Raw genomic sequence first — 9,688 nt, 5'->3', positions numbered from 1 at the left:
ACAGTTTATAAGCCATATTCTTCAAAATCAAGTGGTGTATTTCATTTGTTGAAAGGAGGCCTGCTGCATATCTACCACAAGATGGCGATCAGGGACAAGCATTTATAACTGTCTTGTTCACCAGCCGTAGGCAAGCTAGGCAAGCTAGACCATTTAATTTATATATTTTCAAAATAATATTCTTCAGCCATAAATCACATGGCCTTAGACCAACAGAACCTTTTTGGGGGGATTCTAAATTACAGCAAGATATCTCTTTGCAAAATTAACCTTTATCAATACATTTATGCTCTAGTTTCTTCATTTCCCCCTACAACTAGCCTACTGTACAAAGCGTTTTAGGTTTCAAAGCCACTATATATAGGTTTTTGTACAATTGAAATGCATCCCCAAAGTGTGTTATGTGTTTTCTCTATTAGTGTATTTAACTTGCACAAGGTTGTTATTTTGGTGCATACTGTTATTCTGACTAAGACAAAGACAATTGGGATGGTTTATGTGACAGCTTGCTCTAGGTTTTAATGATGCACACACATGCACACACATTTACAAATTCACATACATGGTCCTCTCTCTCTCTCTATCTTGATCTCTCTCTCACTCTGTCAGACCCACACACATCTACAGACTCAAGCATACAGACACCACCCCCTTTCTCCCTTCCTCTCTCTCTCTCTCTCTCTCTCTCTCTCTCTCTCTGCCTTTCTCTCTCTCTCCCTCTCCCTTGTCTGTCAGTGTGATCAATGGCTTGACTTCCTCTTTTTGGTATGGCTGTAGGCTGTATACAAGAACGCAGGATTCGCGTGGTGCTGCTCTCAGTTTCACAGCAGCAGCAGCCAGCATTGCTTGAAGACAATTATATCTAGAAAACACGCCGGATTCCCTCTGCAGTCAAGATGAGTGCAGGGGATGTGGTCTGCACCGGCTGGCTCATCAAATCCCCCCCTGAGAAGAAACTAAAGAGATATGTGAGTAGAAGATCAGGCTGTGCAGGTGGCTGGATCTGTGCTATTGTGATACATTTTACCCAAGCAGTAGTAGTACTAGTTCCTGCTGTTTGTGTTTGTGTGTGTGTGTGTGTGTGTGTGTGTGTGTGTGTGTGTGTGTGTGTGTGTGTGTGTGTGTGTGTGTGTGTGTGTGTGTGTGTGTGTGTGGGATTCTCAGCCATCAACACAACTGCACTGCAATGCCGTTAGTTCACAAGATACTGTTGGTTTATTTTCCCAAATGAAGCTTGCAGAGGCATGTAGAATCATGACCATTACATGCCTTTTTGTAAATAGTGTTTTCATGCAACCTCACCTGTGTCTTCCTCCTCATTTTTATAGTAGTGGCCATTAATGACATACTGTATGACATACTGTTCATGCTGATGTGCATCATCAATGCACTGTGAAAATAAAATGTTGATGCCCCTCAGCAAACGCAAATTAATTTTAAACATACAAACTGCTTATAAACCATTATGTTTACCATTTTGACCTTTGTTAAGAATTTCATAATTTGGGGTTGCCTTTTATTAAATATTCAAGTGCAGTATATTCTAATGCTAACATGTCTGGATGAGCGTGTTTGACCAGAAGTGAAATGGGACAAGTGCCTTGCATGGAAATCTGCAGTGTTTCTGTAGGGGTCATGTGAGAGTGTTGTTGTGTAAAGAGGAAAGGGGGAGGCTACCCATTCTGGGATGTGTGTTGAGACTGTTGGTCTCTCATTCTGTGAAAATTGGGGATGTTATGCAAAACATGGGAAGTACTGTCACTGCCAAGCAATACAAAATGACCCGACAGGCAGAAATGACCAGGCTTTATGATGGCTGTTTGCACTTCCTCTCTCCAGAGGAGAGAGGACGAGGGCTTTTCTGAAAACTAGCACAGAGAAAGGGGGACAGTGGTAATTCACTGGAGGGAGAGTCACTTAAGAGACGCTCTTTGGTGGGAAATAGTTCAAGGGCTTTGTGGAGGACACAGACAAACAGGAAGGACATGGTTTTCCATTGCAAGAACCAGACTAACCATACACAATAGCAATGTGTGTGGGCATGCGTTGGACATCACTCCTCACCAGGGTTGGGTAGGTTACTTTCTAAATGTAATCCGTTACAGTTACCAGTTACCTATCCAAAATTGTAATCATTAATGTAACTGTTGGATTACCCAAACTCAGTAACGTAATCTGATTACATTCAGTTACTTTTAGATTACTTTCCCCTTAAGATACATTAGAAGAATACAAACATATATGTTACCAATTGAACAACATCTTTTGCAGGATAAATCAATGTTAAAGTTTACGTAGCTGGCTATATATGGATGTTAAATGTTACTTTATGGGTTGGTTATTTAGGCTTCTTCTAACCCATCGCTTTCTACTACATATAATAATACAATTTAATTACATCTTTACATTAAAAACCTAAGTCTATCAGAATTCCAGTCATTCCAATAAATGTTATACCCCTTGATCTTCAAAAATAGGACTTGGAAATATGGAAGAATAGATTAGCCAAATTGTTTTGCCTGAGCATAACCCCAAAACTAAAGACCTATTAGCCAGCCCTGTTGTTTATGATTTTGTTGTCATGGAAAACTTGTTGGGCTCATTGATTCGAGTTGAAACCCTAACCCTAACTGCTAACCTCATGGAATGGCATGCTTTGAGCACTACTGAAAAGTGCTATTTGCATGTTAAAAATGAATGCCATATGCTGCATTTGCTATAGGCCTATTGTTTACCATTTTGTTGGTGACACTTTGATATCTTGATAATATGCATCTGTTTAAAGGACAAATCCACAGATGAAACAATAACAAAATGGCCGCCCACTTTTGTTTCGGTAAAAAGCTGAGGGATGGGCCTGGAGAAATGTAACCACTCTCAGATTAATAGACAGAGCTAAGGATGCAAGGATTCATGATATCAAAATGATTGTTTTAACCCTGTTATGAGGCTAAGCAGTGTTTGTTTACATTTGCGATGTTTACAAACATTGGAGAAAAACAAACTTATATTTTGGGTTGTCATGGAGCGTGTTAGTTGAACTAAGCTCATGAGGCATTTATAAGTTAAATTCTTCAAGAATCAATGGGTACATACACTACCGTTCAAAAGTTTGGGGTCACTTAGAAATACCCTTGTTTTTGAAAGAAAAGCAATTTTTTTTGTCCATTAAGATAATATAAAATGTATCAGAAATAAAGGGTAGACATTGTTAATGTTGAAAATTACTATTGTAGCTGGAAACAGTTGGTTTTTAATGGAATACCTACATAGGCGTACAGGCCCATTATCAGCAACCATCACTCCTGTGTTCCAATGTCAAGATGTGTTAGCTAATCCAAGTTTATAATTTTAAAAGGCTAATTGATCATTAGAAAACCCTTTTGCAATTATGTTAGCACAGCTGAAAACTGTTGTCCTGTTTTAAGAAGCAATAAAACTAGCCTTCTTTAGACTAGTTGAGTATCTGGAGCATTCCATGCTGTGTAGGGTGCCGTCTTTCGGATGGGACGTTAAACGGGTGTCCTTACTCTCTGAGGTCATTAAAGATCCCATGGCACTTATCGTAAGAGTAGGAGTGTTAACCCCGGTGTCCAGTCTAAATTCCCAATCTGGCCCTCAAACCATCACGGTCACCTAATAATCCCCAGTTTACAATTGGCTCATTCATCCCCCTCCTCTCCCCTGTAACTATTCCCTAGGTCGTTGCTGCAAATGAGAACGTGTTCTCAGTCAACTTACCTGGTAAAATGACGGATAAATAAATCATAAAATGCTGATTAGAATGTAATTGAGAAAACACAGAAACATCCTTTCTGAATTGAAAAGTAATCCTTGAAGTAATCATCTAGTTTTTCAAAAGTATTTGTAATCCCATTACAATATTTTTGCTGGTAACGTAACGGAATACAGTTACAGCATTTTTTCTAATTCTTTACATGTAATCCGTTACTCCCCAACCCTGCTCCTTACACACACCAAGTGAAGGCCCAGAGCAGCTAGCTCTTAGAAACACTGATGATCAGACTCAGACAATCAGAGTTTACATTTGAAGTCGGAAGTTTACATACACGTTAGCCAAATACATTTAAACTCAGCTTGTCACATTTCCTGACATTTAATCCTAGTAAAAATTCCCTGTTTTAGGTCATTTAGGATCACCACTTTATTTTAAGAATGTGAAATAATAGTAGAGAGAATGATTTATTTCAGCTTTTCTTTCTTTCATCACATTCCCAGTGGGTCAGAGGTTTACATACACTCAATTAGTATTTGGTAGCATTGCCTTTAAATTGTTTAACTTGGGTCAAGCGTTTCGGGTAGCCTTCCACAAGCTTCCCACAATAAGTTGGGTGAATTTTGGCCCATTCCTCCTGACAGAGCTGGTGTAACTGAGTCAGGTTTGTAGGCCTCCTTGCTCGCACATGCTTTTTCACTTCTGCCCACATATTTTCTATAGGATTTAGGTCAGGGCTTTGTGATGGCCACTCCAATACCTTGACTTTGTTGTTTGTAAGCCATTTTGCTATAACTTTGGAAGTATGCTTGGGGTCATCGTCCATTTGGAAGACCCATTTGCGACCAAGCTTCAACTTCCTGACTGATGTCTTGAGATGTTACTTCAATATATCCACATAATTTTCCTCCCTCATGAAGCCATCTATTTTGTGAAGTGCACCAGTGCCTCCTGCAGCAAAGCATCCCCACAACATGATGCTGCCACCCCCGTGCTTCATGGTTGGGATGGTGTTCTTCAGCTTGCAAGCCTCCCCCTTTTTCCTCCAAACACAACGATGGTCATTATGGCCAAACAGTTTCATCAGACCAGAGGACATTTCTCCAAAAAGTACAATCTCTGTCCCCATGTCCAGTTGCAAACCTTGGTCTGGCTTTTTTATGGCGGTTTTGGAGCAGTGGCTTCTTCCTTGCTGAGCGCCCTTTCAGATTATGTCAATGTAGGACTCATTTTAATGTAGATATAGATACTTTTTTACCTGTTTCTTCCAGCATCTTCACAAGGTCCTTTGCTGTTGTTCTGGGATTTATTTGCACTTTTCGCATCAAAATACGTTCATCTCTAGGAGACAGAACGCGTCTCCTTCCTGAGCGGTATGGCGGCTGCGTGGTCCCATGGTGTTTATACTTGCATACTATTGTTTGTACAGATGAACGTGGTACCTTCAGACATTTGGAAATTGCTCCCAAGGATGAACCAGACATGTGGAGGTCTACAAAAAAGTCTTGGCTGATTTATTTTGATTTTCCGATGATGGCAAGGAAAGAGGCACTGAGTTTGAAGGTAGGCCTTGAAATACATCCACAAGTACACCTCCAATTGACTCAAATTATGTCAATTAGCCTATCAGAAGTTTCTAAAGCCATGAGATCATTTTCTGGAATATTCCAAGCTGTTTAAAGGCATACTCATCTTAGTGTATGTTAACTTCTGACCCACTGGAATTGTGATACAGTGAATTATAAGTGAAATAATCTGTCTGTAAACAATTGTTGGAAAAATGACTTGTGTCATGCACAAAGTAGATGTCCTAACCGACTTGCCAAAACTATAGTTTGTTAACAAGACATTTGTGGAGTGGTTGAAAAACAAGTTTTAATGACTCCAACCTAAGTGTATGTAGAATTCCGACTTCAAGACAGTTTAAATTCTCCGACACAGGGAGGTCACAGCTACCATTGCTAGAGGCCCATGCTGTTTTAAAAAAGGGTTACAACAAAATGTAAATTAGTAATGTTTTGATATTTTCTTATATAAATTATAATAGTGTTATAAAGAATATCATGGGGAAACAAAAATATTATGATTTAGAAACTTGAAACATAATTCTCAATAGAGTAGGCAAAGTTTAGTTTCTAGCATAGTTGAACTCACGCTCAATAAGACAGTTATCACCCACAACAAGGAAGTGTTTTCATACATGATTCTATAGAGGTTTCTAGAGCGTGAGTATATTTCCTGTTAGCAGGTTGATTATTCTCACATTATGTATTTTAAACGTGCTTTGACTTACTGAAAATTTACCACTGAGGAGGGACATGAGCTTCCCTGCTCTCTGTCTCTCTGCTCTATACTAGCACTGTGTGATGCAAATTAGGATTTACAACTCGTCCACTGTTTATAGTTGATTTGAATATGAGTGAGGGCACACCAAGCTAGGGTTTTGGTTTCAAACAAACGAACAAACAGTCTGAGTATTTTCATAACTCTCTAGATAGATCATCACAAAGTGATACAATGTACTCCCAAATTGGTGGCTGGTGGGTTATAGCACACACTTACTTTGTCAACTGAAATAGGAAAAACAGCGTAACACAGACAACTACAAAATGTGTTGTTTCCAGTATGGCTAATGCCTCTGACTCTTCAAAACAAATCACATCTTCTTTCTGATAGGTTGTTTCACCAAATGTACTCTCAAAGCTCAAAAACAGCTGATTTCATTTCAAGTCATGTAGTGTTCCATGCCAACAGACTTCTGACTAATTGAATAATGCATGAATCACCTGAATGCTGCATTTATGAGGCAACTGTATAAAAATATACAACTCCTGCTAAAAAGGTGGAATTGGAAATGGCTTTAAATAATACATGGGTGAAGTTTGAAACAGACATAGTATGGAGGTCAGTCATGAATATTTGACTTTTAGAATATAGATGAACCTATGACTTATAGCCCATGTGAGTGACCATGAGGTCATCACGGTCAAGATCAAAACGTTAACAATACTTCAGTTAGGCCTACTTACTCCGTATCAAAATTAAGAGAGCCAGCTAAGCATCAAATTCCCATAGCATTAAAGAAAACAAAACTGCTCCTATACCAATCAGTAACCATACTGACATGAAAAAACGAATCTCAGCAGAAAAAGAGGTTGCCTTTTTAATCTTCCCCAGTTAGTTAGTGAACCACTGCAGTACAAATAGCTTTTTGTTTGTGTCAGACATTCTCTTTTACATATAATTAACTTCCTCTTCTTGTTGTCAGTTCCAGTACCAAAAGCAAGAAAAAGGGTGTTGTCTATAGTTAAATTAAGGTTTTGTAGCTAAACTTCCCAGTGAAGGTGTTAAGAAGAGCAGTGATATATCTTTCTTTTAATTGTGTGTGAAAAACTGATTGACACAGGTCACAACGCTGGAGACTACATGAGGATATAAAACATTGATCTGTACAAATCATCTTTAGCCACAGTCAGGGGACATAAAAATATTAAAAGCAATTCTGTATTGAGCTACAGTACCATGTTCAGATTTTTCACTGACGGTTCTGTTGATGACCTATAAAATAGACATAGATATACTGACATTCTATTGCTGAGGCCTTGGTTGAAACTAAATTCACATCAAATTGCATCAAACATAATAACCAACCAAATACCTCTAAGGTTACTAACCAACTAAGGCAACTAGTCTACATACTGTATGCATGCAGAATAATTGTAATAGACTGAGCAAAAATATAAACACAACATGTAAGCTGTTTCATGAGCTGAAATAAAAGATCCCAGAAATGTTCTATATGCACAAAAAGCTTATTTCTCTCAAATTTTGTGCACAAATTTGTTTATATCCCTGTTAGTGAACATTTCTCCTTTGCCAAGATAATCCCTCCACCTGACAGATGTGGCATATCAAGAAGCTGATTAAACAGCATGATCATTACACAGGTGCACCTTGTGCCGGGGACAACAAAAGGCCACTCTAAAATGTGCAGTTTTGTCACAATTGGCATGCCGACTGCAGGAATGTCCACCGTTGCTGTTGCCAGAGAATGTTAATTTCACTGCCTCCAACCTCGTTTTTAGGAGAATTTGACAGTACGTCCAACCGGCCTCACAACCACAGACCACGTGTAACCACACTAGCCCAGGACCTCCAGATCCGGTTTCTTCACCTGCGGGATTGTCTGAGACCAGCCACCCGGACAGCTGATGAAACTGTGGGTTTGCACAACCAAAGTATTTCTGCACAAATTGTCAGAAACCATCTCAGGGAAGCTCATCTGCGTGCTCGTCGTCTTTACTAGGGTCTTGACCTGACTGCAGTTCGGCGTCGCAACCAACTTCAGTGGGCAAATGCTCATATTCGATGACCACTGAAATGCTGGAGAAGTGTGCTCTACACGGATGAATCCTGGTTTCAACTGTACCGGGCAGACGTATGGCGTTGTGTGGGAGAGCGGTTTGCTGATGTCAAAGTTGTGAACAGAGTGCCCGATGGTGGCGGTGGGGTTATGGTATGGGCAGGCATAAACTACAGACAATGAACACAATTGCATTTTAATTGTATGTCCCAGTTCTTCCATGGCCCGCATACTCACTAGATATGTCACCCATTTGAGCATGTTTGGGATGCTCTGCATTGATGTGTACGACAGAGTGTTCCAGTTCCTGCCAATATTCAGCAGGCCACAATCAACAGCCTGATCAACTCTATTTTAACAAGGCTAATCTGAAAACAAGACTCCCTAAATTTTATCAGCATATCGATTGCGCAACCAGGGGTGGAAAGACCTTGGATCATTGTTACTCTAACTTCCGCGATGCATATAAGGCCCTGCCCCGCCCCCCTTTCGGAAAAGCTGACCACGACTCCATTTTGTTGATCCCTGCCTACAGACAGAAACTAAAACAAGAGGCTCCCACGCTGAGGTCTGTCCAACGCTGGTCCGACCAAGCTGACTCCACACTCCAAGACTGCTTCCATCACGTGGACTGGGACATGTTTCGTATTGCGTCAGACAACAACATTGACGAATACGCTGATTCGGTGTGCGAGTTCATTAGAACGTGCGTTGAAGATGTCGTCCCCATAGCAACGATTAAAACATTCCCTAACCAGAAACCGTGGATTGATGGCAGCATTCGCGTGAAACTGAAAGCGCGAACCACTGCTTTTAATCAGGGCAAGGTGTCTGGTAACATGACCGAATACAAACAGTGCAGCTATTCCCTCCGCAAGGCTATCAAACAAGCTAAGCGTCAGTACAGAGACAAAGTAGAATCTCAATTCAACGGCTCAGACACAAGAGGCATGTGGCAGGGTCTACAGTCAATCACGGACTACAGGAAGAAATCCAGCCCAGTCACGGATCAGGATGTCCTGCTCCCAGGCAGACTAAATAACTTTTTTGCCCGCTTTGAGGACAATACAGTGCCACTGACACGGCCTGCAACGAAAACATGCGGTCTCTCCTTCACTGCAGCCGAGGTGAGTAAGACATTTAAACGTGTTAACCCTCGCAAGGCTGCAGGCCCAGACGGCATCCCCAGCCGAGCCCTCAGAGCATGCGCAGACCAGCTGGCCGGTGTGTTTACGGACATATTCAATCAATCCCTATACCAGTCTGCTGTTCCCACATGCTTCAAGAGGGCCACCATTGTTCCTGTTCCCAAGAAAGCTAAGGTAACTGAGCTAAACGACTACCGCCCCGTAGCACTCACTTCCGTCATCATGAAGTGCTTTGAGAGACTAGTCAAGGACCATATCACCTCCACCCTACCTGACACCCTAGACCCACTCCAATTTGCTTACCGCCCAAATAGGTCCACAGACGATGCAATCTCAACCACACTGCACACTGCCCTAACCCATCTGGACAAGAGGAATACCTATGTGAGAATGCTGTTCATTGACTACAGCTCGGCATTCAACACCATAGTACCCTCCAAG

The 9,688-nt window shown here is 40.9% G+C and overlaps 1 protein-coding gene across 4 annotated transcripts in view; it reads left to right on the top strand.

The window, feature by feature from the left end:
- The first annotated feature begins 615 nt into the window (after nt 1–615).
- LOC139422967 (GRB2-associated-binding protein 3-like) overlaps nt 616–9,688 on the top strand; it is a 34,642-nt gene continuing 25,569 nt past the window's right edge. For 2 of the 4 annotated variants that reach the window (XM_071174497.1, XM_071174495.1), the window contains exon 1: nt 616–968. In XM_071174497.1, coding sequence (XP_071030598.1) covers nt 897–968 — 72 coding nt within the window. In that variant the 5' untranslated portion in view covers nt 616–896. Of the gene's footprint in view, nt 969–1,760; nt 2,074–9,688 lie in introns of those variants that run through there. The other 2 variants (XM_071174498.1, XM_071174496.1) reach the window with 2 other exon arrangements.

This window comes from Oncorhynchus clarkii, chromosome 12, assembly GCF_045791955.1.
Source record: "Oncorhynchus clarkii lewisi isolate Uvic-CL-2024 chromosome 12, UVic_Ocla_1.0, whole genome shotgun sequence".
In the NCBI taxonomy this organism is placed as follows: domain Eukaryota; kingdom Metazoa; phylum Chordata; class Actinopteri; order Salmoniformes; family Salmonidae; genus Oncorhynchus; species Oncorhynchus clarkii.
Note: the sequence above shows the minus strand (reverse complement) of the source record. Positions and strands in the feature narration are given on the sequence as shown.